Below are 26,170 nucleotides of genomic sequence, written 5' to 3'. Positions count from 1 at the left end.
AACAGCTGCTGCCATGATTTTAAAATCTTCAGTGGCTTTGGGGAGTGAAGCAGTTAGAAGGGGATGGAATTTGGAAATGTGCGTCAGCTCAGCATCACCTTTCTTTCTTTCTCTTTGTAGCATCATATGATCTGAAAGGGCTTCCTGGGGGCACATTTTACAGCTCCCCACTGATTATGGCAGAAACAGACGGCACCCCTGTTGTTGTGCACACTACGTTTTCCAAGGGTGCAAAAGCATAGGAACATGGGGGGAGGGCTGCCTTATCTGCCCTTGGTCCATGTAGCTCAGTATTGTCTACACTGACTGGCAGCAGCTCTCCAGGGTTTCAAACAGGGTGACGCTGCCAGGGATTGAACCAGGGACCTTTTGAATGCCAAGCAGGTGTTCTGCCAATTTAAAGAAGAGCAGACCTGGAACCAGCTAGGCATTCCTGCATTGCAGGGGTTGGACTAGATGACCTGTGGGGGTCCCTTTCAACTCCACAATTCTATGATTCTGTTCAACTATTTCTTTACGGGTCTGCAGAAAAGCATTTTGGCAGGAGGAGGGTTACCAGCAATAAAGGCAGAAATAAGAGTTTTTGCACCTGGTTGGTAGGAACTTGTATGCTTTAGCGGGGAAATGGATTTAGCTTTCAAGATGCACACTACCTTCCAGGTCTCTGCTTACCTTCCCCCACCTCCATCTCAACAGAAACAGTGCACTTCTCCAGTTCTTTCCTTGTTGGGAAATGCAGCTCTGCAGAAGGCTCCCTTGTGGCATTTCCTTTGGTTCTGGGAAGTGTGGAGCCCAAACTGAATTCTGCATATGGTGAAGGTGGGAAAGGCTGCACCTGGCTTTACAGGTGCGTTGCAACCCTGGTGCTTAGGAGCAATACCTGGGTGCAATGTGTGTGTGATCCGAGAAACATTTTGATCCCTACCTCCTTAAGATTGAAGGCTAACCCCAGGCACCTAAAGTCATTGTCCCACTTTGCACCCTCAGGTATCTGTTGAAAATCAGTTCTTACCATGATTGTATTTTGTCTCCCCAAATGAAACTTTGTGTGTGTGTGTGTGCAGGGGGTGGAGAGAGAACAGTTGTGCTTCTTCCATCCGTATCAGACTTCTCAGCTATGTTACCATCTGTATAACCCAAAGCAAACAGTCATTGAACGCACAGGAATAATGCAAGCAGTGTGTTTTTCTTCTTCATTATTAGGATGTTGCTGTATCTGCAGGATAGTTTTTTCCACTTGTCCCTGCAGGATATTGGAATTACAGGCTGGTGACAGCAGGTGGACAAATTGGAGGGGGGTACAGGGTGGGAGGGAGTTGTGTTTTGTTAAGACGATAGTCAATGTACAAACCAAAAGGCTCTCCTGGTTTACACCTGTGCAAATTCAAAATGAGAGAACAAGCTTTTCAGTGCTGACACGGCCAAGGTCAGGCCAGCCTTCCCTGGTTTACTTTTAATGTGGATGGGTACTGGCACTGCTGTCTAAAAACTTCTCTCTGAGCCATGATTTGCAAAGCAGTGAGGAGGCAGTTTGACTGCTGGGGAAAATGTGTGTTGTTGGAGCCTTAAGAGTTGAGGGTAGCAAGCTGCCTTGGACTCTACTAAAAACATCAGTAGCGCCTGCTGGATCAGGCCCATGGGAGGCCACCGAGTCCAGCATCCTCACAGTGGCTGACCAGATGCCCATTATGGGAAACCTACAAGCGGGACCCAAGCACTCCACGCTCTCCCCGCCTACAACTCTCCCTTCCAGCAACTGGCATTCAGCAGCATTTCTGTCTCCAACCGCGGAACTAGAGCAAAGGCAGCAGAGCCACCGTGGCCCCTGATGGCGTCTCCTCCATGAAAAGAGCCTTAATGCAGGGCTGGGTGGAGATGCCCAGGTCAGTGCCCTTTGGAGGATGTCATCCCGGTCTCTCCCTTGAAGGCGTGGTCAGCTGTGGAGGTGTGTGCACACCTGCGTGTGAAAGTGTCCTGGGTGACATGCACTGCTGGCAGGCATGCCCCTTGCAAGGCAGGCCAAGAGCAATGCCAGCCTGGGGCTGAAAAGGGTTCCTCGCCTGCTGGGACAAAAAGGGGAGTTCTCCTCACAGGCTTGTATTTATTTCATTTATAAATGGCTGCCCTTGAGGCATCCCAAGGCAATTTAGAAGGTAAGAACATTTATAAATCAGTTACATACAGTATAGAAAAACAGGTAAAACAATGGAATATGGGGGGGGGTGCTGTTCAAGGTATAAAGTTCATGACAACTTGGGAGCAGTTCACCTGCCAGATGGCCTTACCCCATAGATGCCCTCATGGCTGCTTCAGTGTGGCAGCACCCACACTCCGGAAGTCCCTGCCTCTTGACCCCCCCCCCACTCTTTTTGCTCCCGCTGAAAACATTTTCATTTAGGCAAGCCAGTCTGGATATGTAGAACGTTGACAGTGCACTTTTGTTGATTGCTGATCTTATCTTTTGAATGTTTTGAAGAGTTGTTTTTACTGTTTTTTCTGATAATTTTATTGCTACCTTCTCTCTGAGCATTTACCATCAAACAGTGTGTAAATTTTATGAAGTAAATAACAATAGTTTTAAACAACAATTATAAATACAGAAAATACAGAAACAGTTTAAAACAACAACAATACATACGTAAAAGGAATTCCGATCTGAGACCGTGGTCAACTGTGACAAAGACATTTTGAAAGAGGCCTCGATGCAAGAAAGGAGTGCTTTGGGGTGGGGGGGAGAGGAAGTCCCAATGCCCCCAAAGAAGTCTCAGAGAGCTCCCATAGGAATGATTGCCTGTGCTTCCTGGATATGCCTTTGGGGACTGAGCCGGGGAGCTCTTCCACTAACTATGGGCCTCCCATGATTCTTTTTAAATGGAAGAGGACTGGCACATGTCAGATACCAGGGAGGGGAGGGGCAGAAAGCACAGTCTGGCAGCCTGCCTCAGGTCTCCTCTTGAGGGTTGCCCTCCTCCAGCTGCAGAACCAGGTGGAAAAGGCAGCTCAGCCAGTTTGCCTTCTGTGGGGTTGGGGCTTCTGGCTGCCTGGTGTCATTGCTGTTCTGGAGGGACAGCCAGCAGTCCACTTGCTCTCTCTTGCTGTGGATAGCAGTCCCCCCCCCCCTTTCTAGCCGGAAACATCTGAGCGTCTTGGGAGGGAAGGGCAAGTTGATGGTTCCCCACAAGCAAAGCTTTGTTTGTACCGAGCAGCATTGGGGGTGGGGTGGGGCTGCTGCTCTGTGAAGGAATGCGAGGACACTTCTGTTATGGGCTCAACACTCAAGAGGGTTGAAATCCCCCCCCACACACACACCTCAAAGATAATTGGCTACTTGCTAAAAGGCCATCCTGTTCATCCTGGCATTGGGTCGACTCCACGGCCAGGTTCTTGCCATTGTGAATTCCCTCCAGCTCTGAGAGCCCCAACAAAGATCTCCTATTCACCAACACCCAGTGAGGAGTTGAACCAGTTCCTGGACTGAACCACTGCAGGCTTCACAGGTGGGTTGGGTTTATCCCTGCCAAGAAGAAAAAGCAAACTCCCTGCACTTAGAAAACCAGCATGGAAGTGTGAAGCTGGGCTAGCACCATTCTCCCTGAGCTGCTGGTTTTCTGTGTGCAGGGATTTATTCTTTCCCGTGAGCTCCCTATCTTCCACCTGGAATGGTGCCATGCAGAAATAGGCTTCCCTCCTTGTCTGCTGTTTGGGGGAATTGAGCACAGGATCCCCTCTGCAATCGGGTCCTATTTCACTGCTTGAACAGACTCAGTTGGGGGATTTATGCGTGCTGAGGAATGGGGTGGGGGAGCAGGCAAATCCCACCTTGGATGTGGGCAGAGGGCCATGGGTACTAATTTAGTGCCAGCTGAGAAGCACTCTGCACATGGTTAGAGGCCCCTTCTGCTTCTTCATTTCTCAATTTGTTTGCAATACAAACACTCACTGGGACTGATCTCTGCTTCAGGTTCAAACCCGCTTCCTGTCCCACAGCAAGGCAAGGATAGGGAAAGCACCAAACCTGCACAGGAAATTGTGACTCTGAATGCCATTATTTTATTATCATCCTAAGGACACATTGGGGGCAGGAAGCGCAGCTGGCAGGTGAGGCAGCAGAAAGGAGCTGAGAGGGATTGTCGCTGAATGGGGTTAGTCATTGGCCTGGTGCATCCGCTGTTGGCTGAGCAGCTGTAAAGCTCACACTGTCCTGTGAAAAGAGGCAGCAGCTGCACACCGGGAAAGGAGCACAGCAGCAGGAGCAAAGCCTGGGCTTGTCAGCACTGCAGAGACAAACAGAGCTGGATGTTGGCAATGCAAGTGAGGAGGAGGCCAGCCTGGCCACTTCCTGTTTCGTGTGCTTTCAAAGGATAAGCCAGTTCAATGTTTGTAAGGCATCACAAGCTTTTCAAGAGCTCAGCTGTTAGATCTGCATTACCCTCACCTTAGAGGTCACATCCCACACTTCTCTACTAGCTAACTAGCAACTAGCCAGCTAGCCAATCATTCACCCTTAAAAGCAGCTCTTAATTTTTCTTTTTAAAGAAATCATGTGGCAGTTCAGCCAGTAAGTCCACAAAAGCCTAGCTCTGCAAGCAAAACGGAACACAAATTACAGAGAATATAAATATTCTAAAATCTGACTCTTTGAGTTTTACCAACTTGGGATTTGCGTGATCCAGGTGTATAATAGAACATGCACGGCTCTCTCAAGTGCAAAAGAAGACACATTAAAGACATTTAAGAAAGCAAGTCTGTGCTCAGAGCTGCTTTGAGCTGGAGCTCTTGAGCTGCCATCACCTTTTCGATTTCCTTCTTCTCATAAGAGGAAAGAGATCACAACTGTTTTTCTCTAAGGGCTGCTTGCCATCACATTCCCTGCAGAACATAGGAAGTTCATTAAAAGCAGTTTTCTTCAGGAAAGGATTGGTGCAGATGCAGGACCTTTCCTGATTCCTGGGAAAGGAAAAATCCCTGCTTGTTGGGCCCCTTTGCCTCCCAGAATGGCTGGCTGGTTGCCAGGAATCTCCTGACATGAGAGGGGTGACGAAGTTAGTTTCCCCCCTCATATCCTTCCCTACCCCTTGATCTGATCCAGCAGGGGTGCTTCTTAGGTTCTTGGATTTCATCGAATCAAAGAATTGCAGAGTTGGAAGGGATCCTCAAGGGTAATTTAGTTGTCTTCTTCTTTGGCGATCCCTCATAGCCGAAATAAAAAAAATTCCTTCCAGTAGCACCTTAAAGACCAACTAAGTTAGTTCTTGGTATGAGCTTTCGTGTGCATGCACACTTCTTCAGATACACATAAGTGTGCATGCACACGAAAGCTCATACCAAGAACTAACTTAGTTGGTCTTTAAGGTGCTACTGGAAGGAATTTTTTTATTTTGACTATGGCAGACCAACACGGCTACCTATCTACTACTGGAGCCTCATAGCCGAGTAAGATTGTCTACCATCAATATGGTCTTAACAGGGAGGCTATAACTGACTGTGGAGGCCAATTCTGGATCCACACATCCTTACACAGTGGGGACATGGGTTTTCGGGTGGGAGTTGATCCCAGTGAGAGTTTGCCAGGCCTGCCTTCCTCTTAGCTCGTTTCTCCCTTTCGTCCTGAGTTCAAGCATCTTCAAAGTCCATGACACCTTTGGTAAAGGCTGTTCTCCAATTGGAGCGCTTGCAAGCTGGTACAACCCCCTCCAATGCAGAAATCTTAGCTAAAGAATGACAGAGATGTTCCTGGAAGGAGCAGCTGCCACCCCAAGACAGATTTAAAATCTCTCCCTTTCCCACCTGTCCTGCCATCTGCTCTCAGCACCATTATTTTAAAATCCTGGGGAGTTGTGCACAGGCATCTGCTGTGTGCAAGTAAAACGTTTCTTTCATAATGTGAGGCAGGAGGAAAGGGAGGATGGCTGATGGGATGGTGGAGGGGGAAGCTTCATCCTCTCCTCACCTTCTCTGACAGCTGCTCTTGCAAGGTGCCCACTCATTTTGTGCCTCACTTTTCATGTTGCTCCAGCTGGAATCGGGGTGGGGGGGTGAATAAGCGGAGCTTTGTGGGTGGGGCAGCAGCCCCAGGGGAGAATCCATAGCCCAGGGATTGGGAGGAGCACCTTCTGTAACTCACTGATCTTCACTTGCCCGGTGACCCCTTGTACCCTTCCATCACATTCCTGTTGCCATTACAGGAACAAAGCACTCAGCGTGGCCTGCGTGCTTCATTCCTTTAAGAGCAATTTTTAAAACTGCTGTAAATGGATTTCATTTTGATGCAGGTGCTTTTAATCCAACTGCTCTCTGCTCTCCAGGGCTTAATTTTCAGCCTTCTGCTCTACTGGCATCTGAGTTCAGCTTCTGGGCATAGTCACAAAAATCCTTCTACTTCTTGCGTGTGTGTTTTGGAGGGGCTTTCAGGAGCTCTTTGAACTTGGTCCCTGCAGCCTCAAAGCTTCAAATTCTGGAATGATCTCTGTCCTGGGAGTGATCCAGTCTGCTAGCAAGGGGACTGGAACCTAATACTTTAATTTTACCTTCACAAACTAAAAAACTCACCTTTCTTTTGTTTTGTCTCTACTGTTTTGCAGGTGAAACAGATAATGGAGGAATCCGTCACCAGGAAGTTTGTACATGAAGACAGCAGCCACATCATCTCCTTTTGTGGTAAGTCTGCCAGCCGGACGTCTCCCGTCTGGTGTGCAGTTTCCCCTTTGTGCTCCATCGGTCATGCCTGGCCACCAATATCTGAGCTGTGAGCCTCAGTAGCTTCTTAAAGGCAGCTGCACACTGCCCTTTCGGATGACATCTAGTCAGGGATGAGGTGGGGCTTAAGAATAAACATGGAAAATTGATCCGAACTGGAAATAGACTGTTCCATCTATCTGTTTTGCCTTACCAACTGTGGATTTTTTCCTGATCCCATACCAAGACTCCTTGGAGGCTGCAGCAGCCCCAAGGTGGAGAGGGCTCTGGCCCATTCATCCTGTACGGGTCCCTGGAGCTCACCTTCCCTTCCCTGAGCCCCAAATGTCAGTTCCACTGCTAGGCCCTCTTATTGGACTCATTGGAGAATCAGGAGATCCCAGAGGAGAGATCCCAAGAGCTGGAAACCCCATTACCTTGAGGAAGGTACTTAGCTGCAGAAGGCGGCACCAGTCCTTTAGGTAGGAAGCAGTTGGGGGGGGGGTCAAGCATCTACTCAGTGGCCACACAACCCTGCTATAAAACTCGGTGGTTGCTGAGACATCATTAGTGGTTGGGCTCAGCTGCAGAAACACTGGTTCCGGATCTGAACCCAGCCTTTACCTCTCTCCAAGGTGCTGACTCTTGTTTTGCGCACACCAGCTTGGCTGTCTTGCTAGCCTGGGGAAAACGAGCTACTGACCTTCCCTTGCTCGGGCCATCATCCATCTTCAAGGGTGGCTCTCTCCATGGACCACATTTATGGAGGAGAGGGCTATCAATGGCAATTAGACATTGCCGCCATGCTCTGTTGCTGGAAACCACAGGAGGAGAGAGGGCTCTTGGGCTTGAATTGAGCTTGTAAGTTTCCCACAGGCACCTGGTTGGCCACTTTGAGAACAGAATACAGTGGTACCTCGGGTTACAGATGCTTCAGGTTACGGAGGCTTCAGGTTACAGACTCTGCTAACCCAGAAATAATACCTCGGGTTAAGAACTTTGCTTCAGGATGAGAACAGAAATCGTGCTCCGACGGCGCGGCAGCAGCAGGAGGCCCCATTAGCTAAAGGGGTACCTCAGGTTAAGAACAGTTTCAGGTTAAGAATGGACCTCCAGAACGAATTAAGTTCTTAACCCGAGGTGCCACTGTAGTGGACTAGATGGGCCATTGGCCTGATCCAGCACAATCTTTTTATGATCTTAGGTTCTTATCAAAACAGCTTCAATACGTCTTACAATACGAAGTTTTCAAAAGTGTCCCTAAATTTGTATGCTTCCATGGAACTGCCCCCCTCTCTACTTGCCACCTAACTTCTGATATTGGGGGGATGTAGTGAAGAGCCTTTGAATCATTCTCAACTGGTGGGCAGGATCGTGTCAGAGAAGTTGGTCTGTCATGGAAGATGAGGCTATCAATGGCTGCTAGTCACAATGGCCATGCTCTGCATCCAAGCCATGCTGGAAGCCACAGGAGGGGAGGGTATTGCTTTTGTGCCCAACAATTGCTTGTGGCTTTCCACTGGAGCATCTGGCTGGCCACTGTGGGGACAGGAGACTGGACTAGATGGGCCATTGGCCTCATCCAGCAGGCCCTTCTTATGTCCTTTGGCTAAGCCATCCATTGACAAGTGATGCCTGTTGACCATGACCTCAACCTGACTCTTTGGTTAAGGTAGGCCAGCTGTGTGAGTGGGGAGAGAATTAAGATAGGGTGATCCAGACACCACCTCCTCTTCCTTGGAGCAACTGTAGCCTGAATCACCAAATGAACAGAGCAGATCTGGAGCTGGCTGGCTCCCTATGGGCTTCACATTGTTTATAGCACTGTTCCTCACCACCCACAAGGCAGGACAGGCAGAAGTGCTTGGCAATTCTCATCCCAGCCTCTTAAGTCTGCTGTTGCCTCGGGGCAGCTCTGGAGCACCATCTGGGGATGATGGGAATTTAATTTGAGTTGCCTGCCAGCCTCCCTCAGCCTCCATGGGGAGGATCAGGCTCTTAAATAACCCTTATTAGCATGATAAGTGGCAGAGGAGGGGGAAGGGAGAATGGCGCCAGGATAGGGCAGCTTTCAGTTCCATCCCTCTGCCTTGTTCTCCTCCAGGCCTTTAAGAAGTCATGGCTGCAACCTTTCTGCTTTGTTCTTCCTTTAATGCAGACATGTCCAACAGGTAGATCGTGAACGTCTGGTAGATCATTGGCTCCCCCCAAAGAAGCTCAACCCCCCCAAAAAACAGGACTTTCCTTCCTAAAAAAAGCTCAACAAGTTTGATCACTGTCAGTCTTTAACTGTGAGTAGATCACAGTCTCTTGGGAGTTGGCCATCCCTGCTTTAATGGAAAGGCTGCGCGGATTCCACCCAAAGGACTTGTCCAATGTGGGTGCCTGAAGTTTGGTGGGATTGACTGCATGGCAGCCCCCCTCAAAGGCCTCATCCACGCAGGTGGAAAGGGTGATGGTGGGGGAGTCCTTTCATTCCTGATGGATCTGTGTTGCCAGCTCTTGGTAAACAGCACTTGCTTTGGTGGTTCATTATTTAGTGACAATGTGTCATCTTGGCTTAATTGCAAAGCATTCCTTGCTGGCTTCTCCCTTGATGCAGCTTAGATGAGTCAGACCGCAGACCACAGAAAAGAAAGAGAGAGAGACATCTGTCCCTTTGGTTGGGCAAGGAAACCCTTGACCAGTTGCTGTATGGCTCAAGGTTGTAGGGATGGGTTTGCAGGCCAAAATGGCCTTCCTGCGTTGAGGCAAGCCTCCTCCTCCTTCTTAATTTTAATTTTCAGTTTTCATCATTAGCATCATTCAAACTTAAATTCAACATTATTTATACAATTGGGGGATTCCTTGTACCCCAAGACTTCCCTCCTCCCCCTTCTGGTTTTCCACAAATACATTTTTTAATTTTAACCGCATCTAATTCATATATCCAACTTTGATTACATCCTTATTTATTTCTTTACCTATTAAAAAATTACAAGCACTATATCAATCCTGCTAACATCTTTAAATCTTTGCATTGTTCCTTAATATACTCTATAAATTTATGCCATTCTTTTTTAAATTTACTATCATCTTGGTGTCTGATCTTCCCAGTCATTTTCGCCATTTCTGCACAGTCCATCATTTTCGCTATCCACTCTTCCTTGGTTGGCGTTTCCTTGGTTGGCGTTTCCTTGGTTGGCGTTTCCTTGGTTGGCGTTTCCTCTTCCTTCCATCTCTGGGCAAAAAGTATTCTTGCAGCTGTTGTTGCATACATAAACCGTCTTTTTAAGTCCCTTGGTATTTCTTCTCCTGTGATGCCTATTAAAAAAGCTTCTGGTTTTTTTGTGTTTTTTTAAACAAAAGTTATCTTAAACATTTTTGTCAGTTCATTATATATCATTTCCTAGAATGCTCTCCCCTTCATGGATCACTGCCTTGCCGTGGCGAAGGGGCTTGAATAACTCAGAGAAGCTATGAACTATGCCGTGCAGGGCACCCAAGATGGACAGGTCATAGTGGAGAGTTTTGACCAAACGTGATCCACCTGGAGCAGGAACCGGCAAGCCACTCCAGTATCCCTGCCAAGAAAACTCCATGGTCAAAGACAACAGGTATATAAAAGTTATGACACTGGAAGATGAGCCCCTCAGGTCGGAAGGCGTCCAACATGCTACTGAGGAAGAGCGGAGGACAAGTACAAGTAGATTCAGAGCTGATGAAGTGGCTGGGCCAAAGCCGAAAGGACGCTCAGTGGCGGATATGCCTGGAAGCGAAAGGAAAGTCCAATGCTGTAAAGAAAAATATTGCATAGGAACCTGGAATGTAAGAACTTGGTAAGTTGGATGTGGTCAAAAATGAGAAGGCAAGAATAAATATTGACATCCTGGGCATCAGTGAACTAAAATGGACGGGAATGGGCGAATTCAGTTCGAATGACCATCATATCTACTACTGTGGGCAAGAATCCCGTAAAAGAAATGGAGTGGCCCTCATAGTCAACAAAAGAGTGGCAAAAGCTGTACTGGGATGCAATCTCAAAAATGATAGAATGATCTCGATACGAATCCAAGGCAGACCTTTTAACATCACAGTAATCCAAGTTTATGCACCAACCACTGGTGCTGAAGAAACTGAAATTGACCAATTCTATGAAGACTTACAACACCTTATAGAAATGACACCAAAGAAGGATGTTCTTCTCATTATAGGGGATTGGAATGCTAAAGTAGGGAGTCAAGAGATAAAAGGAACAACTGGGAAGTTTGGCCTTGGAGTTCAAAATGAAGCAGGGCAAAGGCTAATAGAGTTCTGCCAAGAGAACAAGCTGGTCATCACAAACACTCTTTTCCAACAAAACAAGAGACGACTCTACACGTGGACATCACCAGATGGGCAGCATCGAAATCAGATTGATTATATTCTGTGCAGCCAGAGATGGAGAAGCTCTATACAGTCAGCAAAAACAAGACCTGGAACTGACTGTGGCTCAGATCATCAGCTTCTTATAGCAAAATTCAAGATTAAACTGAAGAAAGTAGGAAAAACCGCTGGGCTGGTAAGATACAATCTAAGTCAAATCCCTTATGAATACACAGTGGAAGTGAGGAACAGGTTTAAGGATTTAGATTTGGTGGACAGAGTGCCTGAAGAACTATGGGTGGAGGCTCGTAACATTATACAGGAGGCAGCAACTAAAACCATCCCAATGAAAAGGAAATGCAAGAAAGCAAAGTGGCTGTCCAACGAGGCCTTACAAATAGCGGGGGAGAGAAAGCAAGCAAAATGCAAGGGAGATAGTGAAAGATACAGGAAATTGAATGCAGATTTCCAAAAAATAGCAAGGAGAGACAAGAAGGCCTTCTTAAACGAGCAATGCAAAGAAATAGAGGAAAATAATAGAATGGGAAAAATGTTCAAGAAAATTGGAGATATGAAAGGAACATTTCATACAAAGATTACCATAATAAAAGACAAAAGTGGAAAGGACCTAACAGAAGCAGAAGACATCAAGAAGAGGTGGCAAGAATACACAGAGGAATTATACCAGAAAGAAATGGATGGCTTGTACACCCCAGGTAGTGTGGTTGCTGACCTTGAGCCAGACATCCTGGAGAGTGAAGTCAAATGGGCCTTAGAAAGCACTGCTAATAACAAGGCCAGTGGAAGTGATGATATTCCAGCTGAACTATTTAAAATTTTAAACGATGATGCTGTTAAGGTGCTACACTCAATATGCCAGCAAATTTGGAAAACTCAGCAGTGGCCAGAGGATTGGAGAAGATCAGTCTACATCCCAATCCCAAAGAAGGGAAGTGCCAAAAAATGCTCCAACTACCGCACAATTGCACTCATTTCACACACTAGCAAGGTTATGCTTAAAATTCTACAAGGAAGGCTCAAGCAGTATGTGGACCGAGAACTCCCAGAACTGCAAGCTGGATTTAGAAGAGGCAGAGGAACCAGGGACCAAATTGCAAACATGCGCTGGATTATGGAGAAAGCTAGAGAGTTCCAGAAAGACATCTACTTCTGCTTCATTGACTATGCAAAAGCCTTTGACTGTGTCGACCACAGCAAACTATGGCAAGTTCTTAATGAAATGGGAGTGCCTGATCACCTCATCTGTCTCCTGAGAAATCTCTATGTGGGACAAGAAGCTACAGTTAGAACTGGATATGGAACAACTGACTGGTTCAAAATTTGGAAAGGAGTACGACAAGGCTGTATATTGTCTCCCTGCTTATTTAACTTATATGCAGAATTCATCATGCGAAAGGCTGGGCTAGATGAATCCCTAGCCGGAATTAAGATTGCCGGAAGAAATATCAACAACCTCAGATATGCAGATGACACAACCTTGATGGCAGAAAGTGAGGAGGAATTAAAGAACCTTTTAATTAAAATAAAAAAATTCCTTCCAGTAGCACCTTAAAGACCAACTAAGTTAGTTCTTGGTATGAGCTTTCGTGTGCATGCACACTTCTTCAGGTGCATGCACACGAAAGCTCATACCAAGAACTAACTTAGTTGGTCTTTAAGGTGCTACTGGAAGGAATTTTTTTATTTTGACTATGGCAGACCAACACGGCTACCTATCTACTACTAGAACCTTTTAATGAGAGTGAAAGAGGAGAGCGCAAAATATGGTCTGAAGCTCAACATAAAAAAACCCAAGATCATGGCCAGTGGCGTAGCGTGGGGGGTGCCAGGGGTGCCAGCCGCACCGGGTGCAACATTTGGGGGGGCGCGTTTGGCCGGCCCTCCTCGAGGAAGCAGGAACCCCACTGTCCTCGGACCTCCTCTGAAGGCTGGCGGTGGGGCGGAGAGACCTCCTCCCGCCGCCAGACTTCGGATGGCTGCTCCGAAGCCTGGCGGTGGGGCGGAGAGACCTTCTCCCCGCGCCAGCCTTCGGAAGGCTGCTCCGAAGCCTGGCGGTGGGGCGGAGAGCCCTTCTCCCCGCGCCAGCCTTCGGATGGCTGCTCCGAAGCCTGGCGGTGGGGCGGAGAGACCTTCTCCCCGCGCCAGCCTTCGGAAGGCTGCTCCGAAGCCTGGCGGTGGGGCGGAGAGACCTTCTCCCCGCGCCAGCCTTCGGAAGGCTGCTCTGAAGCCTGGCGGTGGGGCGGAGAGACCTTCTCCCCGCGCCAGCCTTCGGAAGGATGCTCCGAAGCCTGGCGGTGGGGCGGAGAGACCTCCCTGCGCCAGCCTTCGGATGGCTGTCCTGAAGACTTGTGGTGGGAGCAGTGGCGTAGCGTGGGGGGTGCAGGGGGGCCTGCTGCACCTGGCGCAACATCTGGGAGGGGGGTGGAAGAGACTCGAGTGCTAAAATCCACGGGTTAGGGGGCGCAAATTACTTGCCTTGCCCCGGGTGCTGAGAACCCACGCTACGCCACTGATCATGGCCACTGGTCCCTTCACTTCCTGGCAAATAGAAGGGGAAGAAATGGAGGCAGTGAGAGATTTTACTTTCTTGGCCTCCGTGATCACTGCAGATGGTGACAGCAGTCACGAAATTAAAAGACGCCTGCTCCTTGGGAGAAAGGCGATGGCAAACCTAGACAGCATCTTAAAAAGCAGAGACATCACCTTGCCAACAAAGGTCCGTATAGTTAAAGCCATGGTTTTCCCAGTAGTGATGTATGGAAGTGAGAGCTGGACCATAAAGAAGGCTGATCGCCGAAGAATTGATGCTTTTGAATTATGGTGCTGGAGGAGACTCTTGAGAGTCCCATGGACTACAAGAAGATCAAACGCATCCATTCTTAAGGAAATTAGCCCTGAGTGCCCACTGGAAGGACAGATCGTGAAGCTGAGGCTCCAATACTTTGGCCACCTCATGAGAAGAGAAGACTCCCTGGAAAAGACCCTTGCAGAGGACGAGATGGTTGGACAGTTTTCTTGAAGCTACAAACATGAGTCTGACCAAACTGCGGGAGGCAGTGGAAGACAGGAGTGCCTGGCGTGCTCTGGTCCAGGGGGTCACAAAGAGTTGGACATGACTAAACGACTAAAGAACAAGAATGCTCTAGCCTTTTTGCACGTCCACGAAATGTGGTATTACATGCCTTCATTCTCTTTACACTTTCAACATATGTTGGTAGTGTGCTTGTACATTTTTGCTAATCTTGTGGGAGTCAAATACCATCGGTACATCATTTTCATATAATTTTCTGTCAGCGAACAGCACGTGGTGAACTTCAAATCCTCCCTCCATAATCTTTCGCAATCGGCAAGTTGTATATTATACCCAACATCTTTTGCCCAATGAATCATTACTGCTTTTACCTCTTCATCTTTAGTTTCCCATTCCAACAGCAATTTATACATTTTTGACAATAGTTTCTCATTATTTCCCAACAACTCTCTTGCAAACCTTGACAGTTCTTTACTGAAACCCAATCCTTTGTCCAACCTAAATAGATCATTTAGTTGGTGGTATTGTAACCAATCTGTTAGTAATTGTCTTATATCCTCAAAATTGTCACCTTTAATTGGTTTCCTACAGTTAACAGCTCTTTGTAAGTTGCGCATTCACCTTCCATGTTGTTTTTTTAAACTGATATTGCTTCTAATGGTGATAACCACCATGGAGTGGGAATTTTTATAATTTTCCCATACAGCATATATTGATTTTCTTACAACATGGTTCAGGAATCCCTATGTACTTATGTTTTCCATACCAAAGATATGCATGACATCCAAATCTGTTATCATAACCTTCCAGATCTAATATATCTGAATTCTTTAATGTTATCCCTTCATGAAGCCAGCAGAGGCAGGACACCTCATAATATAACTTTAAATCTGGCAACGAGAATATTTAGTAACTTATATTTAATCCTTGGCTTCCCCCCCTGCCAGTTAGATTTAGATATGTCCTTTTGCCATTGTTTGAAGTGTCCTGCTCCACTAACTATCGGTATGGATTGAAATAAAAATAACATTCTAGGCAATACATTCATTTTTATTACCGAGATCCTTCCCCATTAGCATAAATTTTTTCTTCCCCATACCTCCATATTCCTTTTTATTTCATTCCAAACTTGTCCCTGCCACAGACTGGTTTTCCAAGTTCCACCACTGGTGTCCTGGGTCTAAGTCGTCTTCTTCTGTGTCATCTCTGGGGGGTTCTTGGGCTAGTGTCTCCCACCACTCTTCATCATCCAGCCAGGCCCCTGAAACGAACTTCGAACATGCCTGTACAGTGGTACCTCGGGTTACATACGCTTCAGGTTACATACACCTCAGGTTACATACGCTTCAGGTTACAGACTCTGCTAACCCAGAAATATTACCTCGGGTTAAGAACTTTGCTTCAGGATGAGAACAGAAATTATGCTCTGGCGGCGCGGCGGCAGCGGGAGGCCCCATTAGCTAAAGTAGTGCTTCAGGTTAAGTACGGACCTGAAACTGATCTTAATTTCTCAGCATAAGAGGCCTGAGAGAGGCCTCTGGGACACGGCTGCTGTTGCTGCTTTGTGGGTGCTGGGAAGACTGCTCCCTCTCCTGCCAACTCCATCCGGCCTAGGGGGCGGGGCCTGCACTACCATTACAGTTTAGAGGACTGAGCAGCTACCGGCAGCAATGGACAAAATGGTTTTAAATGTTTTAATTGCTTTTAATTTGCAGCACCTTAAATGGGGGTTGTTGTTTTTTATAATATTATATTATTTCATTATCTGTAGCAAATGTTAAAGATGTTTATATATATTTTAAGGTGTTTTAAAGGTGTTTTTATTGTTTACTTTGTTGTACCACCATGAATGGTGGTTTTTATCTATGTATTTTTGTTTGTTCTGTCTTGTTTTGTTTTTGGGGTTGGACATTGAGTGGGGTGGGGATTGGTTTTGTTTAGGTATAATTGTTTTTGGTTTGGTTTGTTTTCTATTTTGTAAATGGAGGCTTGTATGAGGCTTGGGATTGCTACCGTGGAGGGGCGAGGGAGGTATGGCGGTGGGGGCAGATGTCATAGGCGAAGGGGATCGAGATACGGATATGCTCGTACCCCTTCCAATCTGCGCCCCATCCCGAGGGACGAGGGTAGGGTGAGCAAGGATTACTCACCTCCCTCACTGGTGCTGTGCAATGCCAGGTCTATAGGCAACAAAACCGCTACCCTGCGAGATTTCTTTACCTCGCAGGGGGTCGACCTGGCTTGTGTGACAGAGACCTGGGTGCGTGAAGGGGATACTTACCTTATGAGAGATGACGCCCCCGGGTTTCTCCGTCCTCCACCAGTCACGACGGACTGTGGGCCGGGGGGGAGGGGTGGCAGTATTAATCCGGGAAAATTGTTCTTTCAGGGCTCTACCATCGCCATCGATCCCCGGCATTGAATGTGTTGGCCTAGTGTGGGGCTCCGAGGTGAGCTTGGCTGTCTGGCTGGTGTACCGGCCACCTAGCGCACCAGCAGCCACCCTGTCAGGCCTATTGGAGGCGGTGGCCGGCTGGGCCTTGGAGTTCCCTAACCTATTGGTATTGGGGGACTTCAACATCCATGCTGATGCCACTCCCTCCTCACAGGCTCTGGACCTGGTGTCTTCCATGGCGACACTAGGGCTCTCCCAGTTTGTTTCGGGCCCCACACATCAAGCAGGCCACACGCTGGATTTGATCTTTGGCGTAGGTATAGATGTGATCCTGTCTCCTTCGATGAAGGTGCCATGGTCTGATCACTACGCTCTGAAAGCCAGGATTGACTTTCCACCCCCACCCTGCTTAGGTGGCGAGCCGATTTGGGCTCGCCCGCAGAGGCTGATGGACCCTGATAGATTCCGCCAAGCCTTGCGGGACCTTGCTCCCCCTGGCGACTCATTGACTGAGCTTGTTGAGGGCTGGAATACCCAGCTCCTGGCAGCCATCGATGAGATCGCACCTAAGCGCCCTCTGCGACCCCGCAGAAACCGGGCTCCCTGGTTTACCGAGGAGCTTCGGAAAATGAAGCGGGACCTCAGGCGGCTAGAGCGAGTATGGCGGGGTGCCTGTGACGGAGCCTCAAGAACATCTTATAGGGTTTTTATGAAAACCTATGAGATGGCAGTGAAGGCCGCTAAGAAGTCTTACTTCTCGGCCTCCATTGCATCCGCTAGCTCTCGCCCGGCGCAATTATTTAGTATAATTCGGTCTTTAACGTCCCTTGAAGGACAGCCAAATCTAAATAACAATCTGACACACAGCTGTGAGGCATTTGCGAGCTTTTTTGCGGAGAAGGTCCTGTTGCTCCGCCATGACCTCCCTGCCAATTTGGATACAATAAAGGAACTGGAGGCCCCTCGACTGTCCTCAGGTCCAGTATTGGACCACTTTGACTGGATATCTCCAGCCGATGTGGACAGATTCCTCCAAGCTGGAAAGCCCACCACCTGTCCTCTTGACCCGTGCCCGTCATGGCTGATTAGAGCGTGTCCAGGCGAGGTGCGGGGCCCCCTGGGGGATATCATCAATTTGTCCCTTGGCACCGGGATATTCCCAGGGGAACTGAAGGAGGCGGTGGTGCGTCCGCTCTTAAAGAAAACATCATTAGATCCTTCAGATCTATCCAATTACCGCCCGGTCTTGAATCTTCCATTCCTGGGTAAGGTGATTGAGAGAGCGGTTGCTGAACAGCTTGGTAGGTTTCTGGATGAAACATCTGCTTTGGATCCATTCCAGTCCTGCTTCCGCGCTGGTCATGGGACCGAGATGGCTCTGGTCGCCCTAACAGATGATCTCCGCAGGCAGCTGGATCGAGGCGGGTCGGGGCTGCTGATTCTTCTAGATCTGTCAGCAGCCTTTGACATGGTCGATCACGAACTCCTGGACCACCGCCTTGCCGACGTGGGGATCCAGGGCACAGTCCTTCAATGGCTGCGCTCGTTTCCCTCTGGTCGGGGACAGAGGGTGGCGCTTGGGGGGGAATTGTCATCGCGCCACTCCTTGGTGTGTGGAGTGCCTCAGGGTGCGATACTCTCCCTGATGCTTTTTAACATCTTTATGCGCCCCCTCGCCCAGCTTGTCCGGAGTTTTGGGCTGGGTTGCCATCAGTATGCTGATGACACCCAACTCTATCTATTGATGGATGGCCATCCTGACTCGGCCCCAGACACACTGACCAGATGTCTGGAAGCTGTGGCTGGATGGTTACGTGGGAGCCGGTTGAAGTTAAATCCTTCAAAGACAGAGGTCCTCTGGCTGGGGCGGGACGATATGGGATCGAGGGGGCAACTCCCATCTCTTGCGGGGGTGCATTTAGTGCCAGCACCGTCCGTTAAGAGTTTGGGTGTAATCTTCGATACCTCCCTCTCTATGGAGGCACAGATTACAGCTATAACAAAGGCGGCATTTTTTCATCTCCACCAAGCTAAGCAGTTGGCCCCTTATCTCTCCCGCCCTGACCTAGCCACTGTGATCCATGCGACGGTCACCTCCAGACTGGATTATTGTAACTCGCTCTACGTGGGGCTGCCCTTGAGACTGACCCAGAAACTCCAGCGGGTGCAGAATGCCGCGGCGAGACTCCTTATGGGGTCTTCGCTGCGAGATCACATTCACCCGGTACTATACCAGCTGCACTGGCTCCCGGTGGAGTACAGGATCAGGTTTAAGGTGCTGGTTTTAACCTTTAAAGCCCTATACGGCCTAGGACCCTCGTACCTACGGGACCGCCTCTCCTGGTATGCCCCACAGAGAAACCTACGGTCTGCAAATAATAACATCCTCAAGGTCCCAGGCCTCAGAGAGGTTAGGCTGGCCTCAACTAGAGCCAGGGCCTTCTCGGCTGCGGCTCCAACCTCGTGGAACGCTCTGTCACAAGAGACTAGGGCCCTGCGGGACCTGACATCCTTCCGCAGGGCCTGCAAGACAGAGCTGTTCCACCAGGCCTTTGGTCAGGGTGCAGCCTGACTCCCTCCTTTGGCAACCTGCACAGAATTTTTCCTTAATTGGTTGCCATCAATTTGATTTAATTAATTTTTATAATGAAATATTTTTAGATTGTGTGACTATTTGATTGATTATTTGATTGTTGTTAGCCGCCCTGAGCCCGGCTTCGGCTGGGGAGGGCGGGATATAAATAAAATTTATTATTATTATTATTATTATTATTATTATTATTATTATTATTATTATTATTATTATTAATCTGAAGCACCGCTTTAGCTAATGGGGCCTCCTGCTGCTACCGTGCCACCGGAGCACGATTTCTGTTCTCATCCTGAAGCAAAGTTCTTAACCCGAGGTACTATTTCTGGGTTAGCAGAGTCTGTAATCTGAAGCGTATGTAACCTGAAGTGTATGTAACCCGAGGTACCACTGTATTATATATTTTGGGAAGGGGTTTGTCTGCCTGTTCCACCCACCTATCAAACTTGACCTGTGAGTCACCCCAGACTTGTCACCAAAACAGCAGTGTCAGTGCCCCCCTTTTTAGATAACTGACAATGACTTTTCCTTGTTTGAAGAAGCACTCTCTTTGAGCACTAACCCCTTGAATATGTTCTCGTTCATTCCCAACTGACAGTAACACACCAGAAGCAAAGTAGCCTAAGAAAATGAACCAGTGTTCCCTAAGTTTGCAAGTTGCCCTCACAAATTTTACTGAGCTTCTGTCAGTTAATCAGCAAAAATTATTTGATTTGTTATTTTGAAGCCTTATGAAATGGGCTGTAACAGAGGAAGCATGTTTTTTCTTCAGAGGAGGGTAAGTGGGGATTGTGGGGGTTGGGCTGGATGGCCTTTGGGGTTCCCTTCCAAGTCTACAATTCTATGATTCTAGGTAGCTTCTGCTGTTTCTTCCCCCCGCTATGCTGTGGGCTGCCATGCTGTCTGCTGATAAGGGAGCTTGCTGGCAGCTGAATGGGTTGGAAACACTGCAGCTTGCCAAAGCTGAAAATAATTCAGACCCAAAATGCTAATTTACTCTGTCTGGCTCCCCCCTGCCCCCCCATTGGACTCCAGAGAGACGGAGCCGCACCGTCACCCGCAGCAGGGAAGGCAAATGAATTCACAACAGCATTGGAAAGACTTGGGGGCCTGCAAGGCAAGTGCTCTCCCTGGCTCACGCTGTGGACCTCTGCTACCCAAGGGCAAGAGTGCCAGTAGGGAAGATGCCTCTGTCCTGGTTCTGGGCAATGTCAGCCTTGGGTGATAATTGGAGACATCAGCATCTCCTTCACTCGTGGACATCCAAGGAAGCTGGGTGTTGGAAGATTCAGAACAGACAAATGGACAGACTTCTTCACCCTGTGCGTAGTTAAACTATGGAACTCACTCCCACAGGAGGCAGTGATGGCCACCGACTTAGATGTCTTTAAAGGAGGATGAGACACATTCATGGAGGAGGAGAAGGCTATCTATGGCTACTAGCCACAATGGCCATGCTCTGACCGCCACAGTTGGAGGCAGCAGTGCTTCTGAATGCCAGTTGCTGGAAGCCACAGGAGGGGAGGGTATTGCTTTTGTGTCCCAAAACTGCTTGTGGCTTCCTGCTGGGGCATCTGCTTGGCCACTGTGAGAACTGGATGCTGGGCTGTAGGCCTGATAGAGCCGGCTCTTCCCAAGTTCTTATGTTCTGAGAAGGATCAAAGTGGAGTTGGGAGTCCTCCCAGCAGCAGGTGGCAAATGGTCTTTGGATACCTGGTTGCAGTCACAGGTTGCGCCAAGCTGGTGGGGTTCAAGCTGGCATTGGTATCCGGGGACTGACAATGTTGTGGCAAAGATGGGCTTGGACAGCTTAGGGAGGAGCTTTTCTGAACTTCCAATTGTTGAAGTGCAATCTCTAGAGCGTTGCCGTTTATTTTACTTTTTTACAGTGTTTGCTCTTTGCACTTCAGCCAAAACAGCTACCAGAGCAGCTTGCGTACAATTGCTCAGAAACATGGCAGTCCCAGCTGTCAGACTCACAGATTAAAGACAGGACACAAAAGAAGAAAGGGGCAGGGAGAGAAGAGGAGGGAAATCTCAACTCTGGCACCAAACGCTAAAGTGGAATAGTGCTTTCTTATAAGGATAATCTGGAATGGAGGTCATTTCAGGGCATCAGGAGGTGTTTGTTGGAGCTGATCTCTCTGCAGAACTGATAAGAGTGTGAACAGGTGGTAAGATGAACATAGGATGGACCACTTCTGCCACAGCCGCCATGGCGAACAGCTGTTCCTGCAGTAATGGATGCCAGCCATGAAGTTAGTTAAGGATAATTTGGGAGTAATTATCCTTGCAAGCCCCGCCCCCCAGGTTGGGGGGAGAGCTTTCCCTCGTGGATCGCCCGATAACTGCTTCTCACTCCGATGGAATGCAGGGGCAGGGACGCAGAGTGCATAGCACTGCACGTATTGGAAACTCCCCAAGGCAGTTGCCATGAACGGCGGTATCTCTGTTTTTTGTAAAATGTATCTGATTTTGGACATAAGAAATATGTGTTTTGGAAGAAGGAGAAAGATAACCTGCTAAATGAATCAGCCACTGGGTGCCAAGGTTTTGATCTGGAGAGGACTTTCGTTATCATAATTGGAATGCTACGTAAGTGAGGAGGAGCCTTTGTTCTCTTTGTGTATTTCTTGTGCTATGATTTGGCAAGTCTTCACTGAAGAGGAATCAGTTATTAATGGAATGAAATTATTAATGAATTACAACTATATATGGAATGCTAGAGGGATTCAACAAGAACCTATAATTTTCTTCGTTGTTGTTGTTTAGTAGAGTAGTCATGTCTGACTCTTCATGACCCCATGGACCAGAGCACACCAGGCACTCCTTGTTTTCCACTGCCTCCCACAGTTTCGTCAAATTCATGTTGGTCGTTTCTATAACACTGTCCCACCATCTCTTCCTCCGTCGTCCCCTTCTCCTTGTGCCCTCAATCTTACCCAACATCAGAGTTTTTCCCAGAGAGTCTTCTCTTCTCATGAGGTGGCCAGAGCCTCAGCTTCACGATCTGTCCTTCCAGTGAGCACTCAGGGTTGATTTCCTTCAGAATGGATAGGTTTGAGCTTTTTGCAGTCCATGGGACTCTTTTCTTTATGGAGTACTTAAAAGAATAGACTGTGTGAAATACTGTGATGATTTGTGACATTGCCCGTTAAAGAGAGCTCTGATTCTGATTTATTATGGTTTTGGGAAGGCACCAGCTCGTTAGAAGGAACAGGGAGATAAACACTGGAAGTAGGCCAGAAGCCGTGGCCGGGCTCTGGAATGCTTTTGGGTGGGACAAAATGGAGACGTGTCACACGTAGAAATCAGTTCTCGAAGGAGGGGCAATGTTGAAGAAAACTGACTGATTACAACAGGAAGGGGGGAAAGAAGGTAAATAAATATTTTACACAGCTACAGGATATAAAACTCCCTCTGCAATTGAATGGATATGGATTTATTAAATACGTTCGAAAATGGTCACATCAATGGCTGCAAAAACCCCCACAAAGGATTAAGATCGGAATTGTGGAACTTGGACTAATTAAGAGAATTGGCGCAGGTTCAAGGAATAACATCAACTCCTGAGAGCCGGAACATGGGAAGTCGTCCAAAAATGTTGATTTTGGAACTGATTAATTGGTTCTTTTGATTGTATTGTGATTTGGCATGATTTGGTATTGTATTAATGTGGCCTCCATTGGATTGTTATTAATGAAAAATTAATAAAAATTATCATAATAAAAGAACATAAGAAGGACCTTGTGGATTTCGTCCCGCATCCTGTTCTCACCGTGGCCTCTGGTATGAGAGAGGGAGAAACAGTTTTCTCTGTCCACTTTCTGTTCATCATTTTATGAACTTCAATCCTGTCTCCTCTTACTTGCCTTTTCTCTCAACTAAAAAGTCCCAAACTCTGCAACCTTTATTTATAGAGGAGTCCCTCTTTTCCTTGGATCATTCTGGTTGCCTTTTTCTGAACCTTTTCCAACTCTACAATATCCTTTTTGAGGCGAGGCGACCAGAACTGGACACAGGATTCAAAGTGCAGTTGCACCATAGTTTTCAGCCTTATGATGCCAGCAGTTTTATTTTCAATTCCTTTCCTAATGATCCCTAGCATGGAATTTGCCTTTTTCACAGCCATTGCACTTTGGAGTGACATCTTCATTGAGACCCAAGGTCTCGCTCCTGGTCAGTCATCGCTAGTTCAGACCCCAGGCACATGTACGGGCAATTAAGACATTTTGGTCCCACATGTATCACTTTACACATTTCACTGAATATCATTTGCCAATTTTACCACCCATTTTCTCACTTTGGAAACATTCTTTTGGAGCTCTTTGCAATCTCTTTTTTAACAACTTCCCATCATCAGTGAACTTGACTGCCTCACTGCTCCCTCCTAATTCACCAGCTGGCCCCTCTCTCTTGTCTCCTTCCAGCTGCCGTTGAAGCCTGTGTCCTCCACGGCCTCAAGCGGCGGGCGGCGGGCTTCCTGCGCAGCAACAAGATTGCCGCCCTGTTCATGAAGGTGGGGAAGAGCTTTCCTCCTGCTGAGGAATTGTCCCGGAAGGTGCAGGACCTGGAGCAGCTCATTGAGAATGTGTAAGTCTATGCTCTGAGCCTGGGTGTGTGCATGGGGCTGAGACATGGCCAGACATCAGCTGGAATGGGGCTTCAAGCAGCAGAAGGAGATCTTTGGCCCTTGCATCTCATCCCCAGCGTCAGGCCCCTGGAGAAGTCTGGAGGGCCATTGGACCTGGGTTGCTAGTGCAAGACCTATGTGATTTTATGGTGGTATTTTTATTTACTGTAAGAGGATTGTTTGATTTTATTCATTATTTCTTCATGGGTGTTCTCATTAATTGTTCATTGTTTAAATTTTGTTATATTTTGTAACTTGGTAAATTATGTAATTATTTTTTTATTTGTGAGCCACCTTGAACATAGTTTGTTCTGGAATGGCAGCATCCAAATAAACAATGACGATGCTGAGACTCCTGGACCAATATTTTTTGTGACATGAAAAAGTAGCCTCTGATTTAGCCCCAAACTGGTCTGTGCAGATTAGGCCTTCTTTTGCTGCAATTTTCCTTCCACGTTCTTAAAAACCTGGGTTATATCCTTTTGTAAGCAAATATGTCCAGTAAATAGATGAGTGCATCAACTTTGTGCATGTCTTTCTGGGAGATTTTGGCCGGCCACAGATGTGGGTGAATGCGGGACTTGCTCTCCCTTCTCCCCTAAGGCGAAACCAGAGCCCGGGTGTCCAGGAGAGCGCACGCAAGGCTTCCAAGCTCCCCAGCCTCTCCCCGCAGGCCATCAAGCACCTCTGGATACGGACGGCACTTTTTGAAAAGGTCCTGGACAAAATAGTGCTCCACTTGGTGGAAAACAGCAGGTAAAGAGAGACAATGAGTGGCGGCAGTTTCCTTTGCCTGCCTCCGCTCCTGCAGGAGACATCCGTAAGGTTCGTTTGCACAGTGAAACTTTGGTCTTTTCAGCATCTGGGTTCATTGGACTTCACATGGGAAGTAGGTCTTGTGATGAATTCCCCATGTGCCTGATCAATTTGTGGAGATCCAGAGGTTGTTTTAGGCCATTTGGAAAGCATGTCTGAAACTGTCTTCTGTCGGACAAGAAGAGTCTGCAGCAAAATGTTGCAGTGCCCCCCCCCCGGCAAAGCAGGAATGTTTTTTGAGGTTATGATATTATAAGTTGCTGGAGGTTTGAGTAGTTTTCCATTTTTACTTCCCAACTGATGCACAACATTTTGTTTCTGAGACATGTCCGGTTGAGCTGGGGAGAGATACTTTACCCCCTTAGGTTTTAAAATATAAAAATAAATAAAATAAGTCACCTTGGAATCTCTCTGGATTAGAAGGTGGAGTAGAAATCAAATAAACAAACAAATTAATAAAGGGCAAAACTTTAATAATATCTAGTGATATTCAAAACCACTATGAACATAGCTATAAACTATACAATGTACAGAAGCCAACACACTTCTATTAAGGATAAAAACACGTCTCTGTGTGGTTAACACCAGACTGCAAGTACTGCAGAACAGCTTGTTGCCCTTGGGCTGAAGGCATTTTGCCTAAATTTTAGGTGCTGCAATTGAGTATTGTATCATGTCTTCTGATGGGGGCTCAACATTCTCAGCTGCTGGTCAAAGCTTGCCAGCAAGGGATAGGGTCTAGTGGGGTGCTGGATTCTCCCTGGTTGGGGCCAGGTGGGTGGAGCTCTGTCTCTGGGTCTCCTTGGGCAAACACAGATCAGGCGGAGAATTGGGCAGCGCAAGAAAATTTGTGATTTTGGAAGGAGTGGAGTGGGCTTCTTGTAGTGGGAAAGCTTCTTATCGTCCCCCTCCCCCCTTTTTCCTCTCTCTTTAACTTCTTAAAAGGTGCTGTCATTTAAAAAGAATATAAAAAGGAAGAAGGCATTGGGTAGTGGGGAAGGAGATAGAGAAAAGTAAGAAGCTCCCACTTCTGTCATGGTAGCCTCTAAAACTGCCCCCCTCCCAAACTGTGTCAGGGCCTGTATGGTCACTGAAAAAGTCTCCTCCAATTAGCGCCCTTCAAATAAGGTGGTGTATTTGGGACAGCCATTTAGATCTACCTCTGCAAAGAAATCTGTGCCTTCCTTTTGGGCATGGATGTGGTAAAGAAGGACATCATTGCCTTTAGCCTGTGTGCTTAAAAAGCATTATAGCTACAGGGAAAGGCAGGAGGGAGCCTCACTGATGTGGCATCAGGCTGAATTTTAGTCCCCTGCAGGCCAGACTGAAAGGAGGCTCTGGCAACAGCAGAATATAAATCCTGTCATTTGTGTTAATTCAAGCCTGTTTCCTTCTCAGCTCCTTTTCCAACAGACTGATAAAATGGTATCCTAGCTTAAGACAAGCTCATAATTTTTCAGTGAGCAGATTAATGGTCATACAATAGCCTAGTTCAGTGCTGGAGAATTTTCCCTTTTACTGGCATGCAGAGGCAACTGGAGGATTACCCAGCGGTATGTTAAATGCAGTGCTGTGCTAAAAAGAAAGCCCTCACCCCATTATTTTCCCCCAACCATGCTCCATCAATTAATGAGAGAAATTACATTTGGAAGTTAACAAGGGGGA

At 47.5% G+C, this 26,170-nt stretch overlaps 1 protein-coding gene and 1 long non-coding RNA gene across 2 annotated transcripts in view; one reads left to right on the top strand and one right to left on the bottom strand.

Moving 5' to 3' along the window:
- The window catches only part of SGSM1 (small G protein signaling modulator 1), a 78,852-nt gene that overhangs the window by 5,656 nt on the left and 47,026 nt on the right, over nt 1-26,170 (top strand). Inside the window, exons 2-4 of the mRNA XM_081168493.1 lie at nt 6,582-6,657; nt 23,487-23,649; nt 24,293-24,445. Coding sequence (XP_081024619.1) covers nt 6,594-6,657; nt 23,487-23,649; nt 24,293-24,445 — 380 coding nt within the window. The 5' untranslated portion in view covers nt 6,582-6,593. The remainder of the gene's footprint in view (nt 1-6,581; nt 6,658-23,486; nt 23,650-24,292; nt 24,446-26,170) is intronic.
- Nucleotides 11,904-12,829, bottom strand: LOC308572512. Its single transcript, XR_014001790.1, has 2 exons — nt 12,770-12,829; nt 11,904-12,550 (listed from the first exon to the last, which is right to left on the bottom strand). It is a non-coding gene; the product is annotated as an uncharacterized lncRNA (long non-coding RNA).

This window comes from Podarcis bocagei, assembly GCF_964188305.1.
Source record: "Podarcis bocagei genome assembly, chromosome: 13".
Classification (NCBI taxonomy): Eukaryota; Metazoa; Chordata; class Lepidosauria; order Squamata; family Lacertidae; genus Podarcis; species Podarcis bocagei.
This window is presented reverse-complemented; position numbering and strand designations above follow the sequence as displayed.